The 19427-nt window shown below is 42.0% G+C and overlaps 1 protein-coding gene across 4 annotated transcripts in view; it reads left to right on the top strand.

The window, feature by feature from the left end:
- The window catches only part of RNF214 (ring finger protein 214), a 38881-nt gene extending 19815 nt beyond the window's left edge, over positions 1-19066 (top strand). For 3 of the 4 annotated variants that reach the window (XM_080688111.1, XM_080688109.1, XM_080688110.1), the window contains exons 7-15: positions 12804-12900; positions 13083-13171; positions 13755-13845; positions 14050-14148; positions 14337-14713; positions 14819-14951; positions 15164-15268; positions 15568-15663; positions 16857-19066. In XM_080688111.1, the coding sequence (XP_080544237.1) occupies positions 12804-12900; positions 13083-13171; positions 13755-13845; positions 14050-14148; positions 14337-14713; positions 14819-14951; positions 15164-15268; positions 15568-15663; positions 16857-16922 (1153 nt within the window). In that variant the 3' untranslated portion in view covers positions 16923-19066. Of the gene's footprint in view, positions 1-12803; positions 12901-13082; positions 13172-13754; positions 13846-14049; positions 14168-14336; positions 14714-14818; positions 14952-15163; positions 15269-15567; positions 15664-16856 lie in introns of all 4 variants that reach the window. The other variant, XM_080688112.1, reaches the window with a different exon arrangement.
- The last annotated feature ends 361 nt before the right edge of the window (positions 19067-19427 follow it).

Below are 19427 nucleotides of genomic sequence, written 5' to 3'. Positions count from 1 at the left end.
TTTTCTTATTGCAGTGTTTTGTAGCTCCCAGTTTTATGGTATCTCTCTTTTTTTATTTTTGAGATGGTAATCCTGCAAGATTTCTATCTCAGTTTTAGCCATTAGCATAGAGCTGGCTGGGATTTGCTTTTAGACAAATGACCATTAAAAAACAAAACAAAACAGGAAACTACAGTGATATTTACTTCTTCCAAGTGCCAGATCTTCTCCAGTTTTTGCCTGGTTCTTGTGTGCTCTGCAGTGCCTTCAAGTAGATGCTTTTTTACGTTTCGTTTAGAATTTATAATTTTTAATCTGCAGGATGTTGGTCTGTTCGGAGCAACCCTGCCCTTATTGGAAGTGGACCTCTCCAGATTTAATTTTTAGGGGGTACCTCTGGTTGTACAAGTTAGATGAGCCAAATTGCAGATAAATTGGTGTCAGGAAGACAGAGTTTCAGCAAGATGTAAAGTGAGGACCTGATCTATGTGGCAAAGGAACCAAAAAGAGGGCTATTCTGAGGCAGGGTGGGTGAGATGTGTTGATTGTTAGAGAAAGGAACAGTGCCAGTGAGATGCCTGGGATGGCAGAGATGGTGAACACTGGAAGTGGAGCAGGTTTAGGGAAGTGCCTTTGGGGTGGAGGTTGTAAATTATTTTTATTTAGAACAGAGAAAGAGCCCTGGCTGATGTGGCTCAGTTGGTTAAGTGTTGTCCCATGCACTGAGAGTTTACTGGTTCAATTCCCAGTCAGGGCATGTGCCCAGGTTTTAGTCTTGGTCTCCAGTAGGGAGTGTGTAGGCGTCAGCCAATCAATGTTTTTCTTTCATCAATGTTTCTTCCTCTCCCTTCCTCTGTCTCTAAAATAAAAATGAAAGAATCAAATAAAAACTTTTTTTTTAAAAGGCACAGAGAGAGAAGAAGGAAGGGAGGGGAGGAATGGAGTAAGGGAGAGAGAGACACAGAGAGAGAAAAGAACATTGATCAGTTGCTTCCTCATACACACTCCTAAGTGGGGTTTGAACCTACAGCCTAGGTATGTTCCCTGACTGGGAATCGAACCAGCAGCCTTTTGATGCACAGGAGGAATCTCCAATCAACAGAGCCACATCGGTCAGGACAATTTTTTTTTAACTCAGTTTTATGGAGTTATAGTTTATATATGATAAAATTTACCCATTTTAAATCATGAGTTTTGACATATATGGTCATGTAACTACCACCCCAATTATGGTGTAAAATACTTCCATTTTCCTGCAAAATTCTTTCATGACTCTTTGGCATCCATTGTCTCCTCTACCTTCAGCCATTGGCAAACTGATCTGCTTTCTCTCACTATAGTTTTGCCTTTTCTGGAACTTCATGTAAACAGAATTATACAAAATATAGCCTTTTGTGGTATTTAGGATAAAACTTTTGTGATTCATCCATGCTGTTGCATACATTGGCAGTAATTTATTATTGATTGCTGTGTAGTAGTCCATTATAAAATTAGACCAAATTAGTGTGTGTGCTCACTATTTGATGGACATTTAGATGTGTTTCCATTTTTTGTCTGTTATAAAGCTGCTCCTAGTATTCAAGTACAAGTTTTTATGTGGACATGTTTTCTTTTCTCTTGGGTAAATGAATGTTTAGGAATAGGAATGCTGGGCTATATTTGCTGAACTTTATAAGAAATTGCCAAGCTGTTTTTCAGAGTTGCTTGTTATACTATTTTGTATTCCCACCAGCAATGTATAAGTATTGCAGTTATTCTATACCATCACCAGTACTTGGTATTACCAGTCTTCTTAGTGTTAGCTATTCTAATACATGTTTAATGATACTATGATTTTGATTTGAATTTCCGTGATGACTATTGATGTGGAGCATCTTTTCATGTGCTTATCTGCCACTTGTCATTTTGTTTTGTTTTGTTGTTAATCCTCACCCGAGGATATATTTTCCTTTGATTTTTAGAGAGAGAGATGAAGTGAAGAAGGGAGGGAGGGAGGGAGGGAGGGAGGGAGGGAGAGAGAGAGAGAGAGAGAGAGAGAGAGAGAAAGAGAGAAAGAGAGATATCCACGTGAGAGAGACACATTCGATTGTTTGCCTCCCACACAAGCCCCAGCCGGTGCGGGGATTAAACCTGCAATCCAGGTATGTGTCCTTGACCGAAAATCAAACCTGAGACTCAGCCTTTGGTCTGAAGGCCGGTGCTCTAACCACTGAGCAGCAGACCATGGTGCCATTTGTCATGCTTTTATAAAGTATCTATTCAAGTATTTTACCCATTTGAAAAAAAACAAAGCATGTTGTTTTCTTGAGTATTTTATTACTTATAATATTTTTATCAGATGGGCGTTTTGCAAATACTTTCTCCTAATCTGTGACTTGCCTGTGCATTTTATGCCACTGTCTTTTGAAGTGCAAAAGTTTAAATTTTTGATAAAGTTCAGTTTACCTTTTTTTCTTGCGTGGTTCACACAGTTTGTGTCCCAAGAAATCTTTTTCTAACCCAAAGCAAAAATCAATTTAGTTAGAAGAATGACATCATTTACATTTTATAAGTGTCTTTAATGGAAGAAGCTTAATTCTCCTGTCTCCTTTTACCATTTAATCTATTGTAGTATGTTCTTTTGGTTAAATTATATGAAGAAAATCTGTTGATAAACACAGATATGTAGTTGGAAAAGCGAAGAGTATTTTATTTTTTAAATTTAAGAGCCAATAACTTTATTTGAAGAAATGGTAAAACTTGAACATAAAAACTTTTTTTGCAAGGGCAATATGGCAACATGCTTGCTGGGCACCGTGACAAGGGGAAGTCACTCCATGACTATCAGGAAGGCAGTCCAGGCTCAGTTCTTGCTGGCACGGAGAGTGAGCGTGCCAAAGAGGTACTCTGCCAGGCTGGATGTCGGGGCTCCCAGCTTGCACAGTTCGCTGATACTAACTCCCAAGTTGTAGATGAACTTCACATCCTGGCGCAGGTAGTGACACGCCAGGAAATCATGCAGGTGGGCATCGTTCTTGTTGGTGGCCAGCTGGTGCAGATTGAGCAGGCCCTGCTTCACCATCCTCGCCATGTGCAAGGCGCTTTTCATGGCTTTCAGGCCGCTCTCCCACTGGTTGCGGTCAGGCCTCCTGATACCTCGCAGGTAGATCCGCCCCCCTCGCTGGTTCTGCAGCCTCATGCATGTCTGGGCTTGCTTCCACTCCTCCCTCTACTGCCTCAAGAAGGTAGCGAAGTGCTTCAAGGCCTGGTCCCGACGGTCGAAATAGAAGGCAATGGACAGATACATGTAGGAGGCGTACAGCTCCAAGTGGATCTGGTGGTTGATAGAGGTCTCGCAGTTGGCATGGTAATTCTGGCACACTTGAGAGATGGGCCTCGTACCACAACCGGAGGCGCAGGAAGCATGGGTGGAGGCGCAGGGGCCATGGCTGGAAGCAGAGGTAACAGGTTTTCCAGGAGTGGCCCTCCGGCCAAGAAGGTCAACAGAGCCGCATGGCAAGGGCTGAGGGGCGGGCTGCGGGGTGGGCAGCAACACAGGCGAAGGCGGTGGCTTCTCTGGAGACGGATCATTCCCATGGTGGTAGATGAGGGCAGCCGAAAGCTGAGTCAGCGGTGGTGGTGGTGGGGACCTCGAAACGTCCCTGGGGCACCCTACCCTACCAGGGTGGCCAGAGGCAGGGGTTCTCTGGTGTTAGGCTGCAGGCAGCTGACAGTTGGCTCTGAGGTGGAATGAAGAGTATTTTAACAGCCTCTTGGGTAATTGTGGCTATTCTTTTTTGATAGTACCCCAGAACTTGACAGATGATAGTTTCTTATAGGTTAATTGCATTGAATATTCTGAAACCACACCAGTGAACTTTTTGTACTGTTATATTAAAATACATTTGCTTGCCTTGTACTTTGAATGGATCTTTTTTTTTTTTTAAATATATTTTATTGATATTTTACAGAGAGGAAGGGAGAGGGATAGAGAGCTAGAAACATCGATGAGAGAGAAACATCGATCAGCTGCCTCCTGCACACCTCCCACTGGGGATGTGCCCGCAACCAAGGCACGTGCCCTTGACCGGAATCGAACCTGGGACCCTTCAGTCTGCAGGTCGACGCTCTATCCACTGAGCCAAACCGGTTTCGGCTGAATGGATCTTTTAAGTATGTTATGCAGGGGAGGAAAATCTTTTACCTTTATTAGGTTCAACATCCGAGGCTGTGAATTAAACTGACAAAAGACAGAATAATAGGAGGGAAAAAAACCCACAGTTTACATGTGCTACGTGAACTCAGTAATGAATAGCTCAAAGGGGCGGTTAGAATTTGGGGCTTATATACCATCTTAAAAGGGGAAGGGGAGAGGTGAGAAAGGCACTTAGGGTAAAACAAATGACTTCTTAGAAGTAGGAAAGAGCCCTAACCAGTTTGGCTCAGTGGATAGAGCATCGGCCTGCTCTTTCGGACCCAGGTTCGATTCTGGTCAAGGGCATGTACCTTGGTAGCAGGCACATCCCCAGTGTGGAGTGTTCAAGAGGCAGCTGATCAGTGATTCTCTCTCATTGATGTTTCTAACTCTCTATCCCTCTCCCTTCCTCTCTGTAAAAATAAAAAAATATATATTTAAAAAAAAGAAGTACAAGAGAGAGCACTTATGGGACTTTGTGGAAAGACAAATGGGTTTTCAGGAGAACAAACGAGATAAAAAGTTTGTGATAGTATTTATCTATACAGGTTTGTCTCTTTTAGGGCCACAAAACTCCCCTGGAGAAGGGATCTAGAGTAGTTTTTGCATTCTCTCCTCAGAGTAAAACTGCCCTAAGAGGAATTTATAATAGCCTTATTTCCCTGAAGTTGCTGTTTTAGTCAGTTAAAGGAAGCTCCCAGAGGCTTTTTTTTCTACATCTGTTGAACCTTAAATGTCTTCAGCTTAAGATCATCTTTCTACCAATTCTGGGGTTACAGGTGGGTCCCAGTGTTGATTTGGTAACACAGTGTGCATTGATAATTTAGAAAACATTGGTTCAGAGTTACTCAGATCTTCCAAGTGCTGACACATTTTATTTTATAATATTTAAAGAATCACATTAGTTTATATCAGCGATTTTCATCTCACAGCACACATAAACTAATAACAAATTCTGCAGCACACCAAAAAATATATTTTTTGCTGATCTGACAAAAAATAGGGTATAATTTTGATTTAACATAGAACAGCTATTGTGTTGGATATTATCTTTTTTTTTCCTTTGACAGTCTAAGGGAAAAGAGATCAGTGTCCCTAACTAAATAGTCAGGTATTACATGTTTAAAAATTCTTGTGGCATTCTGGTTGAAAATCACTGGTTTCTGTCACTATTGATGTTATCAGAATAGTCTTTTTATTTTTTATTTTTTTTTATTTTATTGATTTTTTTACAGAGAGGAAGGGAGAGGGATAGAGAGCCAGAAACATCGATGAGAGAGAAACATCGATCAGCTGCCTCCTGCACACCTCCCACTGGGGATGTGCCCGCAACCAAGGTACGTGCCCTTGACCAGAATCGAACCTGGGACCCTTCAGTCCGCAGGCCGATGCTCTATCCACTGAGCCAAACCGGTTTCGGCTATCAGAATAGTCTTTATAAGTACTGGGAAGCCTTCAAACTCCCAATGGCTGGTACAGATTTTTAAAATTCTAAGCTTTGCTTGAAAGCATTAATTTTATTATTGGCAATACTGTCAGTTGTTTCCTTTGAAATAACAAGACTTCTTCATTTATTTTCAAGAATATGTCTGCCAAATTCTCAAGTTCAAATATCCATAATTTGTCTATCAGTTGTCCTTTTAAAGTAAAATAGTATCTCCATGAAAAAAGAGGTTAGTTCAGCTCACAGCTCAGATTGTCTCACAAGTGTTTTTCTTGAGATAAACACTTTGGCATGTAGCATTTCATCAGATCAGGACATTAAAAAGATGTTTACTTAAGGGTTGAGATTGAATAAACATTGTTTGTAATGTCCCCCCTCCCCCAACTGCAAGTATGTGGCAGTAAAGAATACATGGTTGGTGATATAATTTGATGCCATTGCCTGATTTTGTATGGTGCCCATTTATTTATTTATTTATTGTAGATTGACCTTTCATCTAAATTTATTTACTACTTCTGAGAGTTTATCTGTATATTTATTTTAGGTTGTATACATGGATAATCCTGTTGTGTGAATAATTTTAAAGTTTTTATTTCTTGGTTTTCAATCTTTGTGCTTTTCATTTCCTTTTTTTAAAAATTGTTTAAAGTATTACATATGTCTTCTTTACCCCTCCTGTTGAAACCCTCCCCCCACCACTCCCACCTCCAAGGGCAAACCCCCACTGCCCCAGTTCTGTGCTCATTGGTTATGCTAATATTCATGCTAATATTCATCCTTTGGTTGATCTCTAACCACCCCCCTCCTGTGCCAATATTTTTTATCCACTATAGTTTTTATACTATATTGCACTGTAAGGATCAGCATAGTGGTTCTAGGATAAACCATGAGATTCAAAAGTTATTCAACTTGTATTATGTGAGCATCACTTGTGTTTGTTGCCAAGAATTCACACACAACATCATCTTTGTTGATGAGTTGGTGCCAACACTAGATGAATATAAACAAAATAGCAAGTCTAGTCAGATCCGTAGATTTATTTGTAAAGCAAAATTACAAATTCCACAGATGAGATCTTAACTATGTTCTTCAGATTTGCAGCAAAATCTTTTTTTTTAAATATATTTTTGATTGATTTCAGAGAGGAAGGGAAAGGGAAAGAGAGAGATAGAAACATCAGTGATGAGAGAGAATCATCGATCGGCTACCTCCTGCACGCCCCACACTTGGGATCAAGCCTCCACTCTGGGCATGTGCCCTGACTGGGAATCGCACCAGCAAACCTCCAGGTTATAGGTCAATGCTCAACCAACTCAGCCATACTGGCCAGGCTTAAAAATTTTTTAGATATTATTGCAAAGCAAAGTAACAGGAAGTATTTGTTTCTACCAGGATGTATGAAGAACTTTGAAGTTTTACAGCAATGATTTATTGGACAATAAGAGATTATAAAGATTATAGCAAGTATTGCTAAAGATTGCTAGGAAGGGTACAACAGAAAAATTGAGAAAGAAAAAAATTGAGAGATTAAATTATACCCTAAACTTACCTTAGAAAATGCTAGAAAACGTAAGAACACAGAAGCATATATCTCATTAGCTGTCAAAGAGATGATAAAATCACTTGTCTTGTGGTCTCAGGAAAACTCCATTATAGACTCACAAAAGAATGAGAAAAAGGTAAATAATTTTAATGTTAATTATGAAATTAGTTATTGCTTCATAGACCAGGCCCTCAAAGGGTGTTAGGCACCATGAGCTATGTTTTGCAAACTGCTATTCTAAATTTTTTCTTTCATACCTAGGTTTTTACTACTGTCTCTATGCTAGTGACACTGTCATTTGTATCCCCAGCCCAGACTACACCAAGTGTTGGACTTATATATCCAATACCTGCTTCCTTAGCTTGGTGCTCTCTTACTGATTTGGCCTTAGCACATGCTATTTGTTCTGCCCCAAATTTTCTTGTTTCTTTTGTTAACCCAGAAAACTTGTAGATTGTGAGCTTCTTGGGGGCAGGGACTGGGTACCTTATACCCCCAGATTTTAGCAGGATGCCTATCACTAGGATGCTTAGTAAATGTTGTTGAATTAAATTGAATCATGGAAGAATTCTAGCCTCATGAAAAATAAATTTATAGTTCATCCCAGGGTAAATGTTTTCTGCTTTATGTCTGATCTCATTCATTCTATATTGGTTTGTATTAGTTTCAGTTTCAGAGAAAAGGATTTCATAACCTACTCCATATTCAGGACAACTAACTCCTATATATTAAGTTACCCAACAGTTCCTTTTGCTTTGCCTAGGGAGTAATGTATTCTGAAATGAAGGTATTTGGGGCTGGCCTTCAACGTCGTAATTTTTAGTTTTCTCTCTGACCACTGAGAATATCACAAAACACTTAGCATCTGCTTCTCTCTTTTAAAATCACCTGATTTCGCCCTAGCTGGTTTTGCTCAGTGGATAGAGTCAGCCTGGGGACTGAAGGGTCCTAGGTTCAATTCCAGCCAAGAGCACATGCCCGGGTTGCGGGCTCGATCCCCACTAGGGGGCATGTAGGAGGCAGCCAATCAGTGATTCTTTCTCATCATTGATATTTCTGTCTATCTCTCCCTTTCCCTTCCTCTCTGAAATCAATAAAAATATATTTAAAAATAAATAAATAAATAAATAAAATCACCTGATTTCCACCAGCACTTGTGGTGGAACAAGTGTATACTACATTTATTTTAGATTCTCTGAAGGAAGATGTTTTTGAAGAATACTTAATGAGCCAAAACCGGTTTGGCTCAGTGGATAGAGCGTCGGCCTGCGGACTGAGGGGTCCCGGGTTCGATTCCAGTCAAGGGCACGTACCTTGGTTGCGGGCACATCCCCAGTGGGAGGTGTGCAGGAGGCAGCTGATCGATGTTTCTCTCTCATCGATGTTTCTAGCTCTCTATGCCTCTCCCTTACTCTCTGTAAAATATCAATAAAAAATATTTATTTATTTATTTATTTTAAAAAAATATATTTTATTGATATCTTACAGAGAGGAAGGGAGAGGGACAGAGAGTCAGAAACATCGATGAGAGAGAAACATCAATCAGCTGCCTCCTGCACACCTCCTACTGGGGATGTGCCCGCAACCAAGGTACGTGCCCTTGACTAGAATCGAACCTGGGACCTTTTAGTCTGCAGGCTGACGCTCCATCCACTGAGCCAAACCAGTTTCGGCTAAAAAAATATATTTTAAAAAAAAAAGAAGAAGAATACTTAATGATACAGAAAAATACATGAGGCTGAAAGAGTAAGATAAATATTGCAGTCTTTGAGAAACATATAATGGATTTAGATATTATATATCTACTAGAGGCCTGGTGCATGAAATGCGTGCACTCCAGAGGGGGGTGTCCCTCAGCCAAGCCTGTGCCCTCTTGCAGTCCGGGAGCCCTCGGGAGAGGTCCAACTGATGGGTAGCGGGCCTAAGCTGGCAGTCAGACATCCTTAGCATTGCCACGGAGGTGGAGCCTCTCCCACCACCGCCACTGCGCTCGCCAGCCATGAGCCCAGCTCAGAGCTTCTGGCTGAGCAGCGCTCCCCCAGTGGGAGCACACTGACCACCAGGGGCAGCTCCTGCATTGAGCGTCTGCCCCCTGGTGGTCAGTGAGCATCATAGCTACCGGTCATTCTGCCATTTGGTTGATTTGCATAATAGCTTTTATTATATAGGATAATATAAAACCCTAAGCGACTGGTCAACTGTTCGACTGTTTGACCAGTTGCTATGACGCTCACTGACCACCAGGGGGCAGACGCTCAATGCAGGCCCACAGTCCCCTGGCTGAAACTGGCAGTCCAACATTTCCCAAGGGGTCCCAGATTGCGAGAGGGTGCAGGCCAGGCTGAGGGACCCCACCAATGCATGGATTCCTAGTACTTATATAAATACCTATTTGAAAAGACTGGAAAGAAATATAATGGTTCTTCGTTATTAGTGTAATTGTGAGAAATTGAGTTAAGAATACTTTTAAAATAATATTTTTTTGATACATCCCATGTTTTAGGCACTATATTAAATTCTTTATGTGGGTTTTCACAGGGAACTCTTCCATGAATCCCGTGATATAGGTACTACTCATTTTTCAGATGAAACTGAGTCCTAAGAAAGATTAACTTACCTAGGTTTATACCACCAATAAATAGAAGAGTTAAAACCTTTATGTTATATTCTTTTTTGTTGTTGTTGTTAATCTTCACCCGAGGATATTTTCCCATTCATTTTTAGAAAGAGTGGAAGGGAGGGGAGAGAGAGAGAGAGAAATAGCAATGTGAGAGAGACATTTCAATTGGTTGCCTCCCACACAAGCGCCAAACAGGCCTGGGGATCAAGACTGCACTAAGGTATGTGCCCTTGACCGGAATTGAACCTGGGACTCTTCAGTCTAAGGGCTGATGCTCTATCCACTGAGCCAAACGGGCCTAGGGCATTATATTCTTTATGTATATATTTCTAAACTTTTTATAATTTGTATTATTTACCTGATCAAAAACAAAATTAATTTTTAAATTATGATGCAAACATTGGGGCCTACAACAAGTCAGGCTTGTACAATCTGGTAGGATTTATTCATTTGAACCATTGATTCCCTGAACTAGCTATGTAAAATAACAGAAACATAGGACTTGAAAGAAATTCAACCAAGTGTTTAAAAAGTTACAATAGCCCTGGCCGGTGTGGCTCAGTTGATTGGCACGTCATCCCATGCACCAGAAGGTGAGGGGTTCAATTCCTAGTCAGAGCACATATCTAGGTTGTAGGTTCCATCTCCAGTCAGGCATATGTATCTCTCTCACATCGATGTTTCTCTCTCTCTCTCTCTCTCTCTCCCTCTCCCCTCCCCCTCCCCCTCCCCCTCCCCCTCCCCCTCCCCCACCCCTTCACCCCCCTTCCTCCCTCTCTAAAATCAATAAAAATTAAGTAAAAATAAGAAGTTCCAATAGACTCAGTGCACTGTTTCTATCTTTTTACTATCTACTGTAGGGAACTGATTTATTTTTTTTTCTAGCAGGGGTTGCAGGTAGTATTTAGTGAAATGAAATCTGATATATGTTACAGCAGGTTAGTTAACATATAAGGCTGAGCATTTTTATGATTTTTTAAAGTTGTTTGCTAACAGTTGTTGTGGTTGTGGTTGCTAGTAGTCCCTTTTGTCTTGTTGGATCCAGTGAGGTAGATGTGGCCAAATGCCCAAAGGAAAAGCTTTGTGTGTGTGTGTGTGTGTGTGTGTGTGTGTGTGTATGTGGAATGTCTCCATGGTCATGGTAGGAGGATTTTTCTAACGTAAGTGTATATCTGTCATTGACAGATGTATTTAATGAAGTTAGAGATATTCAGTGAGCATCTATAATCTTCAAGGATAACATTGATCAAAGAAGGCAACTAATGTTTACCTACAGTTATCTTTGTCCAAGAGTGACTGGTAGGCTAAAGAGATCATGGATTGACCCCACAATGTATTTCACGTATTCTTCTTTTTTTTTTTAAGAGGTCAATGCTCCTGACTAAATAGTCAGATACTGCGTGTTTTATTTTATTTTTTTAATATATTTTATTGATATTTTACAGAGAGGAAGGGAGAGGGATAGAGAGCTAGAAACATCGATGAGAGAGAAACATAGATCAGCTGCCTCCTGCACACCTCCCACTGGGGATGTGCCCGCAACCAAGGTACATGCCCTTGACCGGAATCGAACCCGGGACCCTTCAGTCCGCAGGCCGACGCTCTATCCACTGAGCCAAACCGGTTTCGGCTCACATATTCTTATGCTAAGAGAAGTTTGACTTCTCATATATTTTTTAACTTGAGGAATTTGTGTTATAGCAGGAGAACACATCTACTATAAACCTTTGTCTAAATAACTATTAGAGAATTTTTCCTCTGGCAGGAAGTTAATTTGAGGGACACAACACATGGGGATTAAGGAAGAAAATGCTCACCTAGTCATTTCTATCACATTAAATAGACCTTGTTAGTAGAGGGGCAGACTCCTGTTAGTGAATATGTGTGTGACACACACACGCAGAGCACAGGATGTGTGGAGCATTGGGTCAAGCGAAAGAAGAGACTGCAGCAATTTAAGTAAATACGTAAGGCTACTAAGGACACAGAAGAGGAATGAATAAAACTGTTTCTCTCACTGAAGAAAACTGGGAACATTTTAAAAGATGTAGCTCTTTTCAACTTTTTCACCTTTTTAAAATAATTTAAATTTTTCAATATTATTCTGTCAACTGAACTGGATAATCCTGTGCCTTTCAGCCATAAAGCTTATTACAGTCAGGTGTAATATAAGGAATTTCTTTTGCTGGCTCTGTCCCTTCGTTGGCATCTATAGTCGTGAGCAGGGTGCTTCTGTCCCCCATTCTGGGAAATCCCTCAGTACTAGACAGGCAGCTGTCATCCTAATCCAGTGTGGATATTACACTCTAGAGGTGGGAGTGTCAGAGGGAGGAAACTGATGGGAACGTGAAGGCCTGAAGTCTAAAGAGGAGGTTTCTTCCTTTTGAAGAATGTTCACTACAGCTAAGAGACTAGTAACATCAGTAACCCAGTAACCGTGCTTAGTAGTGACTTAGAGATTAGTATTAAATGGATTCCTGTTTTTTGTCCTGCATTCTTCAGATAAGTTGGAAATAAGACGGATGCCATAATGATTTTGAGCCCTCCTTGATCATTAAAGGACATTTTACCTGCAGTGGGTTTTAGTTCCAAGGACACTCTTTTTTCTGGTCTGGGTAACCTTATTTTAGCAAGTGGAGATTTGAGCATTTTAAGTTTCAGGTTTTACTTGCCTTTATGCAATTACAGACTACTTTAAACATTATTTGTCTATATCTATAGTTATTACTTAGAGCAGTGGTCGGCAAACTCATTAGTCAACAGAGCCAAATATCAACAGTACAACGATTGAAATTTCTTTTGAGAGCCAAATTTTTTAAACTTAAACTTCTTCTAACGCCACTTCTTCAAAATAGACTCGCCCAGGCCATGGTATTTTGTGGAAGAGCCACACTCAAGGGGCATGTGGCTTGTGAGCCGCAGTTTGCCGACCACTGACTTAGAGTAAAACTTCCTATAACATACTTGGCAGACTAATTTTGGGTTTTACTTTGCCTTGCTGTCTTTCTCCCCTTAGTCTTGTTCTTCATTTCTTATCTTCCAGAGAGGTGTGGGAAATGGAACTGGATAGACTCAAGAATCAGGATGGTGAAATAAATCAGAACATTATGGAAGAGACGGAACGGGCCTGGAAGGCAGAGGTGAGAAGAGTTGCTATATTGAAGGCTTTGATTTTGGGCTTCCAGATGGTATATCCTTTTGATATAGTATTAACCACTAAGCCATATAAGTATTACACCATATAGCCACTAAGTATTTATTTTGTTAACTAACCTCTGTATATGTAAAATTAATCAAGTATGTGTGTGTGTGGTTTTCCTAGATCTTATCACTAGAGAGTCGGAAAGAATTGCTGGTGTTGAAGCTAGAAGAAGCCGAAAAAGAGGCAGAGCTGCACCTTACTTACCTCAAGTAGGTATCGTCCCATTCTAGAATGTTAATGGTCCTGCAGTGTTGTAGGTTTTGTTTTGTTTTCTTTAGGGTTGAAACCCTAGGCCAGCTAGTCTGGCACTTACTGTATCATCACAGAAATTTCAAGGTCATCTCGGTCTGTGCAGTAGTAATTGTTCCATGATTTCTTGTATTCTAACTTCTGCATTCTCTAATTCTTCCTCTCTGCAGTCTTACCGTTTTGTGTTTTCTATTGTATTATTTCCAGTTGTATAAACAGTATCTTTTATGCTATGGAAGCAAATCAAATATCCTTGGAGATTCGTTTCTTAGTCATTTCTCTTCTTGCCATGGAATCTGGAGGACCCTGTGGCCTTTTCAGGCAGTTAAGAGCCCTGTCTCAGTGGTTGGTTCTCTTTCTCCAATACTTGGCTTAAAAGATGCTGGAGATAAAGTGAGGCACATGACCTAGATCCTTGACCTTCTCTTACATCTGGTTCGACCTCTTCTCTCCAGGTCCATTGACCATTCCTTTTAGGCTATCTCAGAGCGTTGAGGGTTAGGTTTTCTTTAATTCTGTAAATTCCTGTTGGTTTCTTAAAAGGTCAACTCCCCCAACACTAGACACAGTTCGTTCCAAACAGGAGTGGGAGACAAGACTGAATGGAGTTCGGATGATGAAAAAGAATGTTCGGGTAAGTGTAGTAATGGGGATCATTGAGTCTGAGTTAGGCTGTTCTTAAACACTCCGGTGATGGGCAGGGAACTTCGGCTTTGCCACTGAGAGCTTATCTACCATTCCCTCTGTTTCCTTCAGACTGGATGGTGGGTGCTGTCTTTCTAGGGAGGCTCACTCAGCTCCGAGGTGAAAGATCATCCCTTCCTTTCCTCCTTTCTAGGACCAGTTTAATAGTCACATCCAGCTAGTGCGCAATGGGGCCAAGCTGAGCAGCCTTCCTCAGATCCCTACTCCCACTCTGCCTCCGCCCCCGTCCGAGGTAAGAATGCAGGTTTTGGGTAGTCAGGCTTTCTGTGACAAAACCAGAGTCCTTCACTTGTTTTTTTTTTAAGAAGATACTGGTTTTAATATTATCTTATTATTGGTTATTGTTGGTCTTATTTGGTGTAAGAGTTGCTCATTGATTTCTCCCTTTCTCTTGCATCCTCTACCTCTTCCCCTCTGCAGACAGACTTCATGCTTCAGGTGTTTCAGCCCAATCCCTCTTTGGTTCCTCGGATGCCCTTCTCCATTGGGCAGGTCACAATGCCCATGGTTATGCCCAGTGCAGATCCCCGTTCCTTGTCTTTCCCAATCCTGAACCCTGCCCTTTCCCAGCCCAACCAGCCTTCCCCACCCCTTCCTGGCTCACATGGGAGAAATAGCCCTGGCTTGGGTTCCCTTGTTGGCTCCCATGGTCCACACATGCCCCCTGCCGCCTCCATCCCGCCTCCCCCAGGCTTGGGCGGTGTTAAGGCTTCTACTGAAACGCCCCGGCCCCAACCAGTAGACAAACTAGAGAAGATCCTGGAAAAACTACTGGCTCGGTTCCCACAATGCAATAAGTAAGTGTCTTTAAGGACTAATTTTAAAAAATTGACAGAGGGGCTATAGGAGAGGTTTTATGGATATTCCCCACGAGTATAACAAAATATTTCCCTCTTTTTTAGGGCCCAGATGACCAACATTCTTCAGCAAATTAAGACGGCACGTACCACCATGGCAGGCCTGACCATGGAGGAACTGATCCAATTGGTAGCTGCACGACTGGCAGAACATGAGCGAGTGGCAGCAAGTACTCAGGTAAGACAAGGTACTGGGGGGAGAACGCAGACCTGCTGAGATGTTGAGGAAGAGGCAGTTTTCAGAAAAACTTGGGGAGGGAAGCATTGCTACAGCCAAGAGTGCCTAGTCTGCTTTCTTCCTTTGCTGGACTGGGAGCTAAGTGATCTCCTTTAGTTACATACTCTGTGACTCAGACTCTTTCCTTACTCTCACAATGTTTCTGCCCACAGCCACTCGGTCGGATCCGGGCCTTGTTCCCTGCTCCATTGGCCCAAATCAATACCCCAATGTTCTTGCCTTCTGCACAAGTGTCATATCCTGGAAGGTCTTCACATGTAAGACTCATTTTCTTTGAAAACTAGGATGGGAAGGTGGGGAGCGATGTCAGTAGGAGGGGCAGGTTTACAGATGGAGTGTAGGAGGACACCATTATCTCATCAGCCGGGTTGTTAGCAGCCCCAACTGGGAAAATGTAAGTACTTTTGGCAAGAATCTGTATTTGAACTTTTACTTCTTCTGGTGTAAAATCTTTTTACTGAATGGAAACACCAGGTGGAGTCATGGGCATGAAAGGCAAGGAGACCCAGAGCTTTCTTATTGTCTTACCTTTGGCCATCCCTCCTCTGTTCTGCAGGCTCCAGCCACCTGCAAGCTGTGTCTCATGTGCCAGAAGCTGGTCCAGCCCAGCGAGCTGCATCCGATGGCATGTACCCATGTGTTACATAAGGAGGTGAGCGATACACTCCTTCCCCATTTCCAACTCTTTATTTACTGACAACTGAGAATTTTTCTTGCACATTTTAGTGTTGATGCTCAGCACTAATATCTAAACGTATTACCCTGGCCAGTTCGCTAAGTGGTTAGAACCTCAACTCACGGCTTCAACCCCCACTCCCCTTGGGGTCTGGATGTGTAGAAATATCCTCATGTGAAGATAAACAAAACATCTAAACATAAGGTTTTTAGTAACTTGTGGCTGAAACATCAGCAGAATTCAGAATACTGCAGCTGGGATCTTCCAGCTTCCTTTTACCCTGTTCCTTTAGGAGACTTGATAAGCAGTTCATACCAGAGCACTGATAGGTCACTTTCTTGAGAAACTGACAATAAGATATACATATCTAACTGTTGTTTCAAGTACAGCATTGTAAGGAGACTGCTTAGATGAGAGAAATGGAATAGAGAGCCTGGGTATGAAATTAGTAACTCCATTAACAGAATTAAGTCTATTAGAGATTATCTTTCCACACTGACAGTTATTCCCATCACTTCCTGTTACCAAGCAGAGTTAAGTCCCTTAGCAGCAGAAATGATTCCTTTTTTACTATATTTTGTTCATTGTGTTTTAACAGTAGGTAGAAACTTAATTTATATCTAAGTTCTTGGTAAGGGAAAATCCTGAATAAGATTTTAAGTGATGTGTTTAGCAGATGGAAACTCACCTAAGCCTAAGTGGATCATTAGAAGGAGCAAGCCTGGATATTCAACAAAAAGCAGCTGCACACTGTTATTAGCAGGTTGTTAATGTTTCTTATGAAAGAACAGGTCCACCTCTGAAGATTCTTAGTATATGTGCTGCTGAAGCGAGCACTACACCTCTGAAGATTCTTTTGGGGGTGACTTAGACCCGTGGTCGGCAAACTGCAGCTCGTGAGCCACATGTGGCTCTTTGGCCCCTTGAGTGTGGCTCTTCCACAAAATGCCACGGCCTGGGCGAGTCTATTTTGAAGAAGTGGCATTAGAAGAAGTTTAAGTTTAAAAAATTTGGCTCTCAAAAGAAATTTCAATCGTTGTACTGTTGATATTTGGCTCTGTTGAGTTTGCCAACCACTGCCTTAGACCCATTGAACTGTAGTAGTACTCCTTCCCTCCCTCCCTCCATCTTTCCAGACAAACCTGAGGTATGTCTTTCTTTATTTCCAGTGTATCAAATTCTGGGCCCAGACCAACACAAATGACACTTGTCCCTTTTGCCCAACTCTTAAATGATGGACCTGATTGGGGAGGAAGAAAAGAAGCTGATGTGAACAGGAAGCGCGGGTTCAAGATTTCTAAAACTCTATATTTATACAGTGACGTATACTCATGCCATGTACATTTCTATTATATAGGTAATGTGTGTATAGAAAGTCTGTATTCAAATGTTCGTAAATGAAAGTATTATGCAAAAATGGTCTGTCCCCCTCAGCTTGCAATTCCTTTAGGGGGATGCAGTTGATAGCTAAGATGATGTTTAGTTTGGCCTTGAAATTATGATATTCCTGCCTAAGGCTGTTTTCAAATACAATATAAAAACCAGTAGGAAGCTGCTGTGGCTCTAAGGCTATCCTGCTTTTTCTTGGCTCAACCACTAGTCCATTTTCCTAAGGTTCGTGTGTGCAGATTTGAACCCTGGTGCTCACCCTCTGTCCGGCCGGATGCCTTGATTACTGAAAGCCTTTGGAAGCCTTGGTGTCCTAGCAACTCTCTCCAGATGGATGAAATGAGACTGATTGAGGAAAAAAATGTAACCCTAATTGTTTGTCTTTTCATTGAGTGTTTTACTGTGTTAATGCTTATGTTTTGTACATAGGCTTTAGGTTTACAGAGTATTCTGTTCTACAACAGCAAAATTCACAGTCCAAGAGTAACAACATAACCAGGTCCCAGTTCCCCATGCCCTCACAAACTTCTGTTCACCCTATTTCCTCAACAGTCGTCTCTTCAGAAACTAGCACAATCTGAAGGTCTTCTCTGGAAGCCACCCCTTGCCACCACCAACTCAGCCAGCCTTACAAAGGCCTCCTTCTTCCCTTCCTTCTGGTCTTGTCTGGCTAACCCTCCCCCTGAAGGTTAAGGCAGTCGTTCACAGCCAAGTTGTTTGGTGACCTTGGATGAGCTCCAGGCAGGCAAGGTTGAGGAGGGATGTCTGTGCAAAATTATTTTCAGAATGATCTTGGGATGCTGGGCTTTAATTTTTGAAGCAAGAAAGCTATGGGGGACACATGTCCTGCCCTGGGGAAGATGGAGACCCCAGTGCTGGGAAGGGAGGTGGGTTTGAGGTTGAGAAGTCATGTGTTCTCTGGGTAGCCACCTGGAACCAGATCAGTGTTCCCCTTTGCCACTGAGCTTTTCTGGCTTGCACCCTGAAACACTGGGGCTCTGTTAGAGCTTTCATATCCTCTTATCTTTACTCTTACCAGAAGTGGCTTCAGCACTCTTCTCTTTGGAATTAAACAACTAAAAACTAAGTGTTAATTTTTTAAAAATAGCTCCATGGGAAGGAGATTATTATATCACCAACAGCTGAATGTTTTTCACTCTGGGACCTGGAAATGCTCGCTCGCACTAGCAGTGCACTAGGGTGGCAGAGCCTTTTCCTTGCATATCCATCTAAATTCTCTCCTCCCCGGTTCTGCTACTCTTTTCCTTCTTTGTTTCATCCTTGCCTGTCAGCTCATGGACATACTCTTTCTCTTCTCTGACTGCCCCAGTTTGTTAACTGGCATTATTGTGAGGAGCTAGAGCTCCCAAGAGCTCCTTGGCATCTTGTAGGTCACTGAGATGGCCTGCATACGCCCCTCTGCAGAGGTCAGATAACCTACTTTCCTTGGTTGATGGGACTTGCATGTCTCCGGTGCTGTAGCTGTCGGTAAGGAAAGGTGCTAGTGGAAGACTAGCTCCTTTGTTCTTTCCCTTTGCTGCGGGGGGGTGTCATTTTCATCTTGTTATCTTAATATCTCCCCTCAACTTTGCAGCAGCCCATGGCCACCTGCAGTGTTTTTCAGGAGGTATATAGAATATCCTGTTTCTTTTCCACAAATCTTTGAAGCCAAAGGAGGGAGTAAGGGGCTTAACTGCTTCCTGGTAGAAACCCTGGAAAGCCATCTGTAGCTGGAGGACAGTGTGGGGAGAGGCGTGCGTGGACCTGGGGCCGCATCACTGCTCTCTTCTTAGTCAGGGTCAGTCAGAAAGCAGCCCTGAGTCTGGGCCAGCCTCGTTCTCCCTCTGTCCCTTGGCCTCCAATGCTAAAGCCATGCACACCAACGAGAAAGGCCCTAGTGCAGTGAGGAGAGATGGGACAGTCATTTTTCTGGAGTAGATTTAAAAATAGAGATATAGAATACATATTTTACAAGCAAGAAGCTGTTGTCAAAAAAATTTTTTTTACACTTAAGTTTGTAATTCCAGGATAGAAAGGAAATTACTCTTAAAAGATTGCCCAAATTTTCTCTGAAAGGAAAAGAGGACAATGGGGCTTACTAATGAAGGGGCTAACTTTTATGCCCTGGAAAGAGCTTGGGAAAAGCCATTTTCCCCCAACATGGGTAGAAATCATAAAGCAGAAGGTGGCATTTTATTTCACGGTAACAATTCTGGAAGTTTATCTACACAGTAAGTTCCGAGCTGGAAGCAGACAGTCTCCAGTCTTTCTGTCAGTCTGTGTGGTTCTGGGTGTTCCCATCAGCCAAGCAGCACCAGGTGCAGGGGAATGAAGAGAGTCCAGATAAAAAC

Source organism: Plecotus auritus (genome assembly GCF_963455305.1).
Source record: "Plecotus auritus genome assembly, chromosome: 9".
Lineage (NCBI taxonomy): Eukaryota > Metazoa > Chordata > Mammalia > Chiroptera > Vespertilionidae > Plecotus > Plecotus auritus.
Note: the sequence above shows the minus strand (reverse complement) of the source record. Positions and strands in the feature narration are given on the sequence as shown.